Below are 15093 nucleotides of genomic sequence, written 5' to 3' on the forward strand. Positions count from 1 at the left end.
GGTAGTTGCTTTTGGTGACAGCGGCATGTGCATGCTTCCGACAGAACTGTCTGACTATGGAAATGGACAACAGAGGTTTGAAGACTCCTAAGGAATGAGGGCAGTTTTAACGTCCAACGCTGATATTGCAGGTCTTGCAGCTGGGATCTTTCTTTGCATTTGCAGTAGACAAGCTCATTAGTTGGTGACCAGTAATTTCAGCAACTGTGCCAAGGGAGAGATCCACAGGATCAGTGTAAATTACTTCCAAAATAACATCCTGGGCATGATGGTAAACCATGACCCCGTCTTCCTCGTCGCAGGTCAGAAATTTGTTATCTTTTATGTTCAGCTGGGGAAGGCGCTGCTTACAGAACTCATCTCCAGGTGACCCCACCGGGGCGATCACGAGGATGACGTAGTGGTAGGCTGTGTACATGCAGTAGAAGTCTCCAAAGTACAAGTTAGTATTTGGGTTGAAGAGTTTTTCAGCTGCAATCTCATACCTGTATCTTCCATAGGGTGAATCTTGGGGTGGCTTCCCAGTGTTAAACTCAGTGTTGCAGCTAAAGAAGATGCCTTCCAACTTCCCACTGATTGGAGAGCCATGGCTGCCACTGTTATCCTTAACAGAGGGCTGCATAGCATTCCCATGATGCTCTCTACAAATGAAGGACTGGTATTGTTTATTTTGTAACACATAGTAAAGAAAAAGTGGGAAGTTAGGACATCATGCTGTTTGGAAACAGGACTGAAGGGACACAAAGGAAAACCATTAAACTGTAAGACAGGGGTTTTTTTTTTGTATTGACCACATAGTATAAACAACCTGTTTTCTATCTCAGTAGGAAGATTTTGATTTTATAAAGCCTATTATGTACCAACCATGCTTGTATTTATCTAGTATGTAATGGCATGATTTGGAAGATTTAGTGTCAGGGTCTTAGGACCAAGAAAATCAAGTGCCATCAGACTTGGGAAGAGCTAAAATAATTCCTGTTCAAGGGCAAAACATGCTTTTCCAGCCTGCTTTCTCTGTCAGCAGTCTGTGTATCATAAGCAGGCAAAAAAAAGCACAAACAAAAAAGCCCCCAATCACAAATATCTTTAATTAGCTGATTTGTTCTGACTTACACTACATTTCTAACAATAAACACATGTTGACTATTGCAAGTCAGTCTCCATATGCTGAATATACTGTTTGTTAATATGTATTTTTAGCATAGGCAGTATATAGTTCATGTAGAACACTGCCAGTGAAAGTTATTTCTGAAGGATGCTTTTTAGAGAGATTATAGGAGAGAATGTATTGTCTGCCAGTATTTTTTGTCCCCAGATGATCATTTCAAGTCTAATTGGTCTACTGCTGACTTCAATCAGTGCAGAGTTGGGCACAGAGAATTAGGCAATTTGGTTAGTTTCCATTTTGGTTGGTATCCAGCTTCTGCAGTCACTAGTCCTAAGGGGAAAAAAATACTAACTTTTTTTTTTTAAACTTAGCTCAATTTTATTCCAGTGAAAAGAAATGTACAATGAACAAGTGAATTTTTAAAACCCCAAATCTCAAATTGCATTCAGCAGCATTAGGCTGCTAAATTTAGGAGAATACTCCAAAACACACCCTCTAACCCTCCTTAGCACCTGAGATTTTATGTATAGCAGGGCATTCCCCAGAATTTGTGTCCCACACAACTCTGGACATGCTCCAGTGGCAGCTTTGTCTCCCTCTGCACCTGCAACCACATAATACCTGAAAGGGAACCATCCCCTTTTGTAAGTCCTGCAAAACACCATATTTGCTAGGCACCCTTGGAACAATTGTCTTTATACTCACTGACATGACAGGCTAAAAATGCATGAGGCTGTGGGGCTGGAGATTCTTATGATTTTTATATTCCCCTCTTTGCTTTTACTTTTTTTTTTTTGCTTTCTTTTTTCCTTCTTTCAGGAAAGGGAAAAAATAGCCACGAAAGACTGTTCTCTCTCTGCTTCTAACTTGCAACAGGTCCATGTAAAATGGTGCTGTGTGGGAGAAGGTTTTGCTTGGTTAAAGTGGGAGGTAGCAGTCAAAGCAAACAAACTCAGTGCATACATTATAAAACAGCTCTGAATCAACTCAGTAATACCTCCAGCTGTGCTTAGTTTTTCATTATTTGTAATCTCCCCAGCAGCACATCTTTATTTTACTCTAAGATATATTTCAGAAGTTTTCTGAGCCATTCAAATACTACCCATTTCTTGTCTCAAGCCCAATTTCATAAGACATTGATTGGAGTGGGGGTATAATTAGTATTTTACGACTGAAGAGGTTACTAGGGAGAAAAAAAGAGAAAAAAAAAGGCTGAATAAGCTTTAATAACCACCTGAAACCTCTGCAACCTTCAGAAGTCAGGCCTCATTCTGAGAAAGTAGGCTCCACTTCTGTGGCAAGATACTGACATCCAGTGGCCAATTAGGCTAATTATAGGTTGCCTTTTTGGGGGATCTGAGCTGCTTTTGGTGCTCCCAGCCCAGGTAAGCTGCAGTGACACAAACACCCCTTCTGAGCTCACCTCAACCCCCTCCATTTGGTGCTGCTGCTTTAGCACCAGGAGCAGCTGCCTGTATGCCAATGCTACCAGAGCTTTTCCAGGCTGTGTGATGACACCACAGACCATGGCAGGCATGGGATGACGTTCGAATTTTCCCTAATAGGAAGCATGTGCTTAGGGCTTTTAACATAACATACAGACAGGTGTACTGGGGAAGGATTAGCCCTTGTGACTGTAGTAGTCTATTTCTGATCACAAGAGGGGACCATCAGCCAGTTCTGGTAGTTTAGCTTCCCACTGGCCTGGTTAAACAGCTTTTTGTCTCCAGCTCACCAACAGAGGGAAAACAAACCCATCTCTATTGGTGTCAAACCAAGAAAGAACTTAGCAGGAAGAAGAGGAACAGATAGAGTGCAATCAATTAGAGTCACATTTGGCAGAATAAGTCCAAACCCACAGCTATAAATGCACCTCAGTGGCAATTTTCAGCACTAATGAACACAAAGGCAGATGCACTATGATTACATAGCTGAAAACAAAGCAATTTGAGGATCAGAACAGCACAGGCATTTCCCTTCTGTGGTATCCAGCCCAGGGTGGCAGCAGTGGTTATGGTTATCAAAGAACCGCAATTTATTCTCTACCTCTACTGAGTTTTGCAGCTGTGTCCCTACGTGCAATAAAATAAGCCTTCCAAAACACAGAAGGGGAAGAGCAAGCCCATGCTCTGCAATATCCACCACACTCTAGGAATAAATTAGATACCCGAGACTACAAAGTGGGAATGTTTCCAAATATAGTGGAGTCTGTTCTTTGAAGCTGGATTGCCTTGAGTTGTTTTTAAAAACTTTCCATTCTAGGCAGGTACTAGTGGGACACTCAGAACTGAAATTATGTGGCCCAGCAGGAGCCCTATCTCCTGATGAATATTAAAGAAGCGCAGTCAGTGGTGCAGCCTTCCAACACACTGCTTACCTCTCATCCATGTTCTTCTAACAGGAGAAGGTTACTCTGTGTGGCTGTTCCTGCTCATGCAGCACGAGCTTTGACTCCTTCTATCAAACAGTCTGCTTTTCTCTTATCCTGATGCTTCCCACCGTGTGTGGAGGGCACACTGGGTCTCCAGCAGAACAGGGAACCTATCTCCAGCTATCCTGTTTTTTCATTCCAGCTGAAGGTTTAACACTGTCTAAACATAATGCCCTCTCCCTCCCCACATGAACTATAAATTAACATTCAGATCGCAGAGTCTGTATTACTGCATTTGAGCATGGAAATAGGATGGTTGTACATGGGAGAGCAAATATTTGAGATAGAACTCTTACATGCAGGCAAATTGTGCACATTGTTGTAAACTCCTACTGTCAGTCACCTCACTCTTAATTTCTGAGTACAGTGGAAATATTTGGCTGCTAAACTCTCCATTATGGTTACAGATGCTTTTATGAGGTTGGAGTCCCTGTGAGTAACTCAGTTTCTGCTTCAAAACAGACTTTTATTGCCTAATGGAGGTGCTGAGTTAAGCAAGGTGAAAGAAATGAGCTGTGTTTTATTCTTTGCCTTCCTCTGAATGGGCTATAAAGCATACAGGCATTCTGCTCCAGCTTCAGCACAGCTGTCTCTATTTACTTATTTTCATTATTCCTTTAATTTGCCAAAGGACTTTGAATATGTTTAGTTTCTTACCTGATATAATCAAAGTATTCTTTGTGCTGATTCCGATAAAAAACAGACAGTTTAAGCATACGGCCTGCAATCACTTCAGCTTTTTCCAATAGCTGTGTTAGGTGAACTTTTGAATAATCTGGAAAGGAAAGACAAACTGCTAGTACAGGGGGCAGAAAAAACCACAACACTCTCCAAAAGCCACAGACACATGCAGACTGAAAACTCGGTAATATACATCACATCATGCCCCAGTTTTCAACAGTGGCAACAAGCAAATCAAATGGCAGGAGCAGGTGTTTGTGATTCTCCCCATTCCTTCCTCATGAAGACTCTGCAAGCCTGCAGCAACTTTCAGCTCAGGATTTCCTATGTTAGAGCTAGTTTCCCTGTATTTGGGACTGCAGTGCAGCTCAGGACTGCAGAGGAGCTCAGGACTGCCCTCTCTGGCTCATATCAGCTGATAAACTATTTGCTACAATATACCTGGTTGTGAGCCAATAACCAATGACAGTACTAACAAAGCTTGCTTAGGACCCAGCTTAAATCCTCAGCTTTCACACAGGCATGCACAGCGACAGCAGGTCATGAACATCCAAAGGAAGCCTTATAAATCAAAGACAGGCCAAAGTGACCCTCGAGATGGGGCGTTGATGGTGCTGAGGCTTTGCAGCATGCAGAGAAGGCAGAGCAGCAGAATGTCTTAAGCTGTCAGAGAGCTGTCCTTCTACCTGTACCGCACAGGTGCTGGTAGCCAGTGACAGGCACACAGGTGGCCCTTTCCTAGCCTGGGACAAGCAGTGGTGCCAGGAACAGCACTCTGGGAGAGCTAAGCTATTGCACAAGCAAAGGCAGTCCAGCTGCCTCTGCTTAACGTGCCAAACCTCGGCACATACTAAGCCTGAAGTGTGAATTCCAGTTTCCAGAGGTGACTATTGAAGGGCACCACTACAGCTGGCACTGGCAGCTGCCCAGCCCAGTGGGGCAGCAGAGGCAGCACTCCTTGACTGCAGCCTGGGGCACAGGATCCCCCAGCTGTTACCTGCAGTGCAGAACTCGATGATTTCACTCCACTCAGACACGACGTAGTCGCCATCGACCTGCTTGGAGGCCGTCTGCACCGCCACCGTGTACTCTGTCCTGGGGCTCAGGAACCAGTGCCCACGCACCGTCATGGGCAGGGGAACGGCCTTGGCCACCAGCTTGGTGGGGACATCCTGCACAAACAAAACACCAAAGGACACACAAATCAGCAGTGAAACCAAACCAAACCAATCTGCCACCCTTTCCTTCACTGCTTTTGCAGCGTAGTCCCCAACCCTGGCTCTTCTTTGCAAACTTGAGTTATTTCGTGCAGTTTATTGGTGAGCAAAGAGAGCAGTGGCAGAGGACTGTGATGTAAGGCCTCTTCTAAGAGACATGGGGATAACCTGCATGTATGAATTAATTATTTGTTCCAAGTGACTGTAGAGTAATACTATTATATATAGCCCAAATATATAATTCTCTCTAGGGTCATTTATGCTTACATATGTAAACAAAGAAAGACATGCTGTTGAGAACAAAGGTATCTTAATTTAAGAGATTCTTGTACTCTCACTGTTTTCTTTTGGCCAATGTTTTCAAACAAAATTCCTCCTGCTGTCAATCAGTCCAGCTACACTGCTGCTGCTACCTTCCAAACTAAATTTCAACAAAGAAAATTAAACACATTGCAGAGTACCTACGGATGGTTCACATTTTTCAAAATACCCTTCTGTACAGCAATGGCCAGAAGAAGCAAACAGCTTGAGCCTACCACTGAACCTCCTGCTTTCCCCTCCACTGCCCCTTCAAATCCTCTGTTTTGCTCTTCCAGGATATCACAGCCCCAGGGTGCAAACCAGAAAAATAGCTGCTTGTTATAGTTGAAATACTTGATTTCTACAGTACCAAAGACTTAGGTGCAGACCACCAAAGGACAGAAAAAATGGAAGAACAGGACATTTTATGCAAGAACTGTGGGGGAAAGGACTCACAATGGAGTTCAATGATTCTCTGTAGTGTACCTGAGGAGCTGTGATGGAATGAGAGATATTTATTATTGAATATTCACCAGTAATAACAGAATAGTAAGACAGCTGCCATGTGAAAAGTGGGCACTTTAAATGACACCCTTAACTGTCCACCTATAAATCCTAGTCCACAATCATCTACCTACATATAGTAGTCCTATACTAGGACTATAGGTAGATGGACTACTATAGTAGTCCTATAGCATAGCAGTCTTTAAAGGAAAAAAGGAATAGAAGGGAGATATTTCCTGGTCATAATCTCTAAGCAAGATCTGAAGGATTTTTTTCCCCTTGTCTTCTATTATGGAAAAAGATCTTTCTCCTTTTGTTTTCCTATCAACAAAAAATTATCTTCAGTTTCTGTATTAAGAAACTGTAAATTTAGCAGCTTGGGATATTACAAGAATTGATGTGATTGAGTGATAATCCAGGGTAAAATTTTGTTGTCATGATTTCTCTTTTTCCAATTATTCTTTAAATCAAATAATAATTGGATGAAAACTTTATCTGAAAAGGAGAGAGTTGTGCATGCTACAATTCATAATATGTAGAGAAAAATTACAAAGGAAAAAAAAACAAACACCAAATGACATTTAAAGCTACCACCCCAAAAGGCATCCCACTGGATTGAGTCTGCTAGTGCTAATGCAGTCAGCAGGTGTCACAGTTAACATCATTGGTCTTCCTGTCACCCCTTCTTGGGTTATTGTAAAAGAGCTTCCGCCTGGGTCAGATCTCTGTGCTCACACCCCAGTGGTGGCTTTTTCCCCATTAATTTTGTCAGTTTTCATGTAACATTAAAAGCCTTGTTGCCCTAAGAGTCAAAGCTTTACCCTCCAGCTGTGCATCAGCTACCTCTTTCAACCATACCAAAACAGGAAGAGACTACCAAAAAAACCAAAAAGGGTAAAAAGAAAGGGGCAGACCACCACAGACCTGAAGGGTTTATGTCTTGCATAGCTGGAGAGAAGGGGCAGATGTAATGCTTGTCACAACTCTATTCTGCTGTTTTTTTTCGCAAGCAAACATCACTTTTTTTTAAAGGCCACAATAGAGGAGAAATATTCAAATGTTCACATTGAGGTTCTTCTGGGGATTCTCCACTTCTCCCTTTCATCTCTCTTCTGCTCAGCTCTCATTCCTAGCTGAGCCATCAAAGTGCAAAGCAGGTACTGTGCCAGCTCAAGGAGAGTCAGGATTCCAGAGTGGCAGATGGCTGCTCCACTACCAGCACCCACCAGACAGCTCTAAAGGTACCTAGATGGCAATAATTTCTAAGAACAGCCTGGGAGCTTTGAATAACTAAACAGCAAGGTGTATGAGTCTCTCTACTCTCCTTTTTGGGAAAAGAGGCAGCTTTCAGTCTTCAACTTTCTCCCATTTCATGTTAACCTTTCCTTTGCCAGGTCATCTCATAAAACACATTGTGGGAACTCAGCACACCCAGATTCTAGTCCCACTTTTGCTAAATATTTGAGTATTTTTCTTATTACATGGGAGTAATCATATTTCCATATTTTAAAAGAGAGGAGGTATGCAAAATGAATATAAAAGAAGACAAAATCTTATTGAAATTCTAGTCTTTGCACACCACTACCAATACAAACCTTACTCACAGAGATGATGATGATAGTCAAAAATAATAAAACTTTATGCACCCTAAGTATGCTGAATATACTTTATATATTTGCCAACAGAAACAGTATTGGAAAGTTGAATCATTCCCAATTACACAAGAAAACAAAGAGCTCACCTTCCTGAGGTACAGCATGGACCTATCAGGTGAAGTCTACCTCCCAAGTAACTGACAGCCACCTGAGCAAACTGATACTTAATTCTGTATAAGTTAGAAAATGAGCTGGTCCTTTGTGTTAACACCTGTGAGAGAGAGGGGCACTTGCAGTGCCTTACCCTACCTGTAAGCTAGGTAAGGATGGATTCTCCTTGCACAGGCCAGGGTGCTGGATGGCTCCTAGGAGTAAATCCCAATGCTCTGTTTTGTATCTAGGCAGTAGGACTCACTGCTTTCTCTCTAAAAAAGCTCTGCTAGAAGGGCAGTGCTATCCCTCTCCTTTATGCAAAAGCTTTGTCAGGAAGTCAGGGGATGGGTGGGGACTGAAATCAGTACCCTGCTGTGAGGATTCAGTGCTGGGCTATCAGCTCCTGCTGCTGAGTTTCAGCTGGGAAGCTCCTATGGCTGACCTTAGAGGGAGGAAGGATGCTTGTCTTGAACCACACCTGGCTTACACATTTGGAATCTGAGCACTTCAATTATCAACCAAAGTTCGTTCTAGGAGGTGTGCTAAAAATTGCTTAATACTAAAGGTGCATGAAAGCAACACCCACGTGCTCTGGCACAGAGCTGGAGTATTCAGTCTGTGCTTTACTATTGTCCACCCTCTCTGCTCTCTGGATCTCTGTCATTCAAGCTTGGGAACAAAACCATCAAAAAATCACACCAAAAATCATTACCAAGTCACAAACAAAATTAGTAGCAATAATTTTTAGTTAATTCCGACAAAACATCCAAATTATTCACCATTTTAATTGATAGATTTTAGTCTCCTGTTCTTACAAAACCAATTACCTTTGTCCTTTGACTAAACAGTACTGCACAATAAAAAGCTAGGGAATTGCTGAGAAACACAAAATAAATCTAATAGCTTTTCTTTGTTTTACTACCAATATCCTTTCTCCCCCCTCCATTGTAAGGCTAGTCTCATTGCTGTGATAAAGATCCTGAAGTGTATGTAGTGTTTGCTCTACTAGGATGGCTCTACTTTTCACAAAAATAAATGTTCCAAGAATACACCAGTTAGCACATGAATGAGAAAACAGAAAGAATAATAAAATAAATGAAATTAGAAAGAATGCATACCACTTTAGAAAATATATTTATTCCTGCAGTGTAAAATGGGAATTTCAATTCAAAGGCTGTCAGTCCAAAATTAGTAAGAAAGAAGAAAAAATACCCTACTTTATTTGCTATTACAATTAAAAATGGGGGATAATACATGCCTATTATAACAGTAGGTTTAGTAGTGCTTCACACACTGGTTCCTAGCAACTGCAACAACCTGGCCAAACTTGTAAAATTCTCAATTTCAATAAATAGTAAGTGATTTTTCATTACTCTTACTGCATATGTTACTTCCACCCAAAAACAACAACAACAACAACAACCAACGGTCAAATAAGAAAATTATACACCTGCCATTAACAGAAATCTCATGAAGAATACTCTCACAATAAAAAGCCTCAGAGAAATTGGTGGGAATATCTTCTGTTTATCTCACTGGTTTAGAAACCAACAGTTATTTAGGTGCTGAGAAAATTACAGCCCTTACAGTTGTTTAGATAGTTATTTGTGCCTTGGCAAACCTTATCTTTTAGACAATGCCAACATTATTTTTAAATTTGAAGAATGTTCTGTCTCAATGTTTCTCTAGACATCTCAGCATTTCAACTGTTCTGAGGTCAAAGCAAATTTTGCTGGATTTGGTAAGTAAGGCATTTGCAGATCCTGCAATGCCTTCAATATGTTCCTGCACCAGAGGCTTTAGGAAAGAGGCCAGATGAATATTCAGGTCACAGTGCTGAATGCTGCAAACTAAAGTTGCTGGAAGCCTTCCTGAAGTGCATTAGAATTTGTGGCTCTTCTGTTGAAATGATATGTGTTGCTCTCAGGAGTCTGTCACTGAACAAGGACAGGGAGAGAATACACACGTTTTGTAAATAATGATAAAGAACTAGTCAGGAATAAAAATGTCAGTCTTGTACTACACTGTAGAGGTACCAAAAATGCTTTCAAATGAAACAGAAAAGGTAATGTGCAGTTCTCTGTGAAACAAATGTATTTGTGTGTACATGCACATAGGCTGGAGACAGAGAAGGTACCTTGAGTAAACCAAAATTCCATCTGATTAATCAAAACCCACCTTTGCTGGATATCTAATTCCTGTTTCCCATGGCCTGGCTTTGAAAGGTTAATAAAACACAGAGATTCATCTGTTTAAAATCAAGCATTTGTGCCTTGATTATAAATGAAAATTACCTTGTGTTTGAATTTGTTGGAATTCTTGTTTTCTTTCTTGTTGAGATCGATGAAGTAATGAGTAATGCGATCCTTGGATTTAGAATCCATGTCCCAAGAAATCTTGAAGGAGTCACACGTGATGTTACTTATTTTGATGTTGTGTGGGACTGGAAGCTCCTCCATCTCTGCAATCCCACTGTCTTGTGATTTATTCCCTGCATGGAAAATAAGCACAATTTGTTCAGTGAAGGACCCATCTGATCAGTGTTTTGTGTGCTCCAGTACCAGCACATCTCTGAACAGCCTTTCACAAAGGCTCACAGGGGGTCCCCAGCAGCCACTGGGGTACAGTTACACAAGTCTGGATGTCAGTGATGGAAAGCATTGGAAAGGGATGAAATTCCTCAGGTGAATAAGCACTAATAACATGGTGCACAGAGTGGCTGCCATCACCACTGTGTGTGCTTGCAGGCTGACAGGACAAAGCACCTGAAGCTATCAAGTGCTCCAAGGTTCAGTTAAGAAGCCAGCAATGCCCACAGTTAACATAATGGCCCCATTCATATCTGTCAGCCACTTAAACACAAGCAGAAATCATATCCATCCTTAAACCAAACTTCAAGCACAAAACACAGCCAGTCTCTGCAAGGTTTATAGATGGTGGATGCATATACACATATGTGTACACATATTTAAAACAGCAACTCCTTTGAAATGAAACAATTAACACTTTGATGAGCCACAGCAAAAGGAACACACAAGGAAACTTCATTTTCTGTTCTTTATTCTTCCCGTTTTCCCAGCTGAGACCCTGCAGTTTTCTTGGGAAGTTCTTTTCTAAGTACATATGGGAGATGAACAAATGACCATTGACCCCAAAAAGAATCACTGGTTCTAAATTTAGGTCTCCCCTTAGTTCCCAAGGCAATTTTATAGTTCAACATTCCATGAACATTAGAATTCAGAAATGTTAGGTGTTCTTGCACTTACATAACACTCAAGTCAAAAGTGAACAAATGAAAAAAAACCAACCCAGTAAGATGAGAAAAAATACTGGGTGAAAAATGAAAAAATCTATATGATGTAAGAGAAGAAGTAAAGAAACAGAACAGAAAAAAATGAAAATTGAATATAGATAAGGACAGATAGAACCAAAGCTAGTGTCTCTGTAAGAAACTCAGGAAAGCTCCCAAATGATGAAGATGGGAAACTCATGCAGGGATGTGAGGCAACACATTGCCAGAATTATTCACAGTCACATCTAATTATAGAAAAAGATAGCATTTATACTTTCATCATAACTGATAAAAAATGATAAAAAACTGAACTCAGAGGTGTTTGGGCAGTAATAAAAGTAAAAAAAACTTTACTTGGAAAACATTAGGAACATTTCAGCCTCCCATCATACCCTGCCAAAGAATTATTTCAGCACTTCAATGCAGGAATATTACTATTGGCCTGATTGTTCAAAATTCTGCTCACAGATATGTGAAATTCAATCACAGACTCTGCAAAATTCATAGATCTCCAGCTAGTATTGTGAATAATGTATTTTTACTGATGACTTCAAGAACTAATAAAACTATTTTTAAATTTTTGTCTTATTTTATGCATTTACATTCAAAAGGTTGTCTATTCTTCAAACATCCTATTGCTTTTTTTTTTTTCTTTTTCAACTAATACCAAAAGCAGTTAGTGCATGATTTTGCTCAAAATGCCCCCTATTTGTGCCATACACAGTGACATTTTCAACAGCTGCACTGGCTGCAACAGCCTCAGAAATACCAGTCATTACTGAAAGCTTTCTCTTCATATGAAAGACGTGGTAAGTGCTTTTCCCAACATGACATTTCAGAAAGCCAGCAGGGAGAAAATGGCACTGCTTTCTTTTGCAAGCAATTTGTATTTGAAAGATGACTGAAAGCTCTGCCAGGTACACTGAAAAGGCTTCATAGGATCAGCTCTTCCAAGAGCAGGGCTCTGTGTTTAAGTAGAAGATGGAGTGTGGATGCTGAGGTTCTCAGAGCTGGAGAACTGGACAGACTGAGACACTGAACACTGTATAGTACCCTGAACAGACATGCAGCCAGGAAATCCAAGCCATAAATCCACAATAGCTCAATGTGCAAATTATTAGCCTAAAAATGAGCTTCTGTATTCCATACCCAGGGCCTGAGCTGTGTTACAAACAGCCAAGGTGGTTTCAGCCTCAGGACACGTGCAAAGCAGTAATGACCATTGACCAAAACTAACAGAGAGAAAGAAACATTCTGGAGAACACCAGTGGCAAAGAGCAAAAGTGCTTCTGGAAATAGATATAATTTTCTGTGTGTTTCTTGGTATTAATATCTGGCATACATCTTTAGATATCTCCACTCCCATTCCTTTTAATTTCTTGGCTTTTGAATAAATAGCTGTAAGTAAATGTCAAGCAGAAAATCTCCAGGTAATTTTTGGGGTTAGGGTAGGGGTTACGGTTGAAAGAGTCAAAGAGCCTACAGTTTCAGGAAAACTGGGGCTAAAGGCACACCAAGGCTATCCCAGCAGGGCCCCAACATTGCTGCTCCTCCATCCTTGTGATCTGGAATCCCATGGTGCTGGGTTAGGGGTAGGGTAGTGCTTAGACAGAAAACTAGGTGATACAACACACATATTCACATATTTTAGGGGAAGTGTAAAGACAACAAAGAAATCTAAGCACACCTAACATGCCAAGCTCCTGAAGAACCTCCACCTCTAACACTGGCCTTTTTCTCAGGACTGAAAGTTTGCTACAAAAAAGAAAGCCCAGATTCCCTGGTGATTGTTCTGTTCACCCAAATCATGTCTGTCTGCACTCAAGCACCTTAAAACAGTCTCGAGGTTGCTGCAATTTTTTATGGTGTGTGAGATATCCAGAAGGTATTGAATGAATTGGGAAAGACAAAAGCACAGGAAAGCCCCGGTGATACCCCACAAGCAGTGACTGGGAGGAAAGTCAGTGGAACCATGGTGACCACAATATCCTGTGTGCCACCACAATATTCCCCTACAGTGGTGTAATTTCACTCACTGGGGCTGCTGTCATGCAGGAGAGGGTGCACCAGGTGCTGGGTGTAGTGTCTGGGAATACACACAAGACATTAACTCCTGCGGTTACTTCTGTGAGCTGTCAGCTCCATGAAAATCCAGCAATGTGAGGAGGGAAACGTGACTCAGGTTTGTGAGCCAGAAATAAGCGAGACTCTACTCACAAAGTACAAAATTAAAAGCTAATGCTAGATTCTTAAAGCATTCTGGGAAGGTATCTGAAAATCAAAATATATGTACGTGAGGATGAGAAGCAATTTCTGAGACCCTGAAAGATTAGGTTTAGATAGATAGATAGATAGATAGATAGATAGATAGATAGATAGATAGATAGATAGATAGATAGATACCAACAGCACATGTAATAAACACATTAAAGGCCAAACAGAATTTTATATCATGAATCACATTTTTAAAAAAAAATCTCACCTTATTCAGATTTTAAAATGCATGCACTGGGGAAATCAGAATGTGGTTTTCTCAAGGTAACATTTTCAATGCAATGAGAGATATTAGCTGTGGTATTTTGAAGAAGAAATGTTTGATGAGAGGGGATCAATGTCTAAGAGCACACATGTCTTAGGTACCATGACATAAGAAATCCTCTTATAGATGTGGATGCTAACAACTGAGAACAACTCATTTACAAACAGGAACTCCCTTGACATGAGCAGAGAAACCCTTACACCTTCTGAAATACTAAAGTTTCTATATTTTCTTGTCTTGATAATTCAATGGATATGCTATATATCAGATCTATAGAAATAAAATATTGTAATTACAGAAATCTGACATAGACTGACAATATTTAAGTGCTGTAGTTGACAGTGAATTCTCCAATTTACTGAGAAGGTATTTAATTTCCTCAAAAATTCAACAGAAGAGAGAAAACTTCATTCTGTATAAACCATCAAAAATGACAGGGAAGTGCCAGGAAATTACATATTAGCTGCTACTTTAAATTTAACTAAGCAAAAATACAGTCTCATATTTTCCTCCTGTGCTGAGGAATCAATGGCTCCCAGTCCAACTGCTGGCTGTACAGAATTATTTTACAGAGGCAGGACAATATGTCCCCACTTAGCAAATAATTAACCTGAACACCAACATTTCAATGTTCACAGCAACACCTTGTTCAAGAGAGACAGTGGAATCACACAGAGGAAATGCAAATGCAATAACATTCAAAAAAATATTAAATCAAGACTGTTATTTGTTACACTATGTAAGTGCACTTCTCTAGGATAGTTACTCTATTTCAAAGCTCAATTTTTTATCCATAACCACAGAAGTAATATTGATGTTTTGCTGTGCCTCCTTTCATGTACAAAAAAACAAGTGAAGGGTCTCAGACTCTCAAGTATCTCTCTCTCCTCTCCCCCTGAATCCTGGTAAACTACCTCCCAAAAGAGATTTTTATACTGATATAAGCATATTTAGGAATATTTTCTAAATAAGTATCCTTGTAAAACTAATTCCTAAATTAGATAAAGAGAGAATGCCTGACCCTAGAAATCCTGTTAGAGGGATAAACCCCTCTAAACCTTCTCCTCATTTCCTCCCCATTGTCTGATACTACTGCTGTGCATTTTCTAGCAAGAAATGTGCACTGTATCCAAAATATTTTAAAAATAGTTTCAAGAATAAAACATTACTTAACTAAAACGTGTATCTGTATTTACTGAGTGGTTTTGAAATGTGCATATATATTGAGATTCTTATTACATGGTTTTAACAGCTTAATTTATCTGTTTCCTGC

At 40.4% G+C, this 15093-nt stretch overlaps 1 protein-coding gene across 2 annotated transcripts in view; it reads right to left on the minus strand.

The window, feature by feature from the left end:
* PHYHIPL (phytanoyl-CoA 2-hydroxylase interacting protein like) overlaps nt 1-15093 on the minus strand; it is a 54304-nt gene continuing 39211 nt past the window's right edge. For both annotated transcript variants that reach the window (XM_031060710.1, XM_005425562.2), the window contains exons 2-5: nt 10284-10480; nt 5218-5392; nt 4197-4314; nt 1-641 (exon numbers count right to left, since the gene is read on the minus strand). In XM_031060710.1, coding sequence (XP_030916570.1) covers nt 107-641; nt 4197-4314; nt 5218-5392; nt 10284-10480 — 1025 coding nt within the window. In that variant the 3' untranslated portion in view covers nt 1-106. The remainder of the gene's footprint in view (nt 642-4196; nt 4315-5217; nt 5393-10283; nt 10481-15093) is intronic.

Source organism: Geospiza fortis, unplaced genomic scaffold (genome assembly GCF_000277835.1).
Source record: "Geospiza fortis unplaced genomic scaffold, GeoFor_1.0 scaffold92, whole genome shotgun sequence".
NCBI lineage: Eukaryota > Metazoa > Chordata > Aves > Passeriformes > Thraupidae > Geospiza > Geospiza fortis.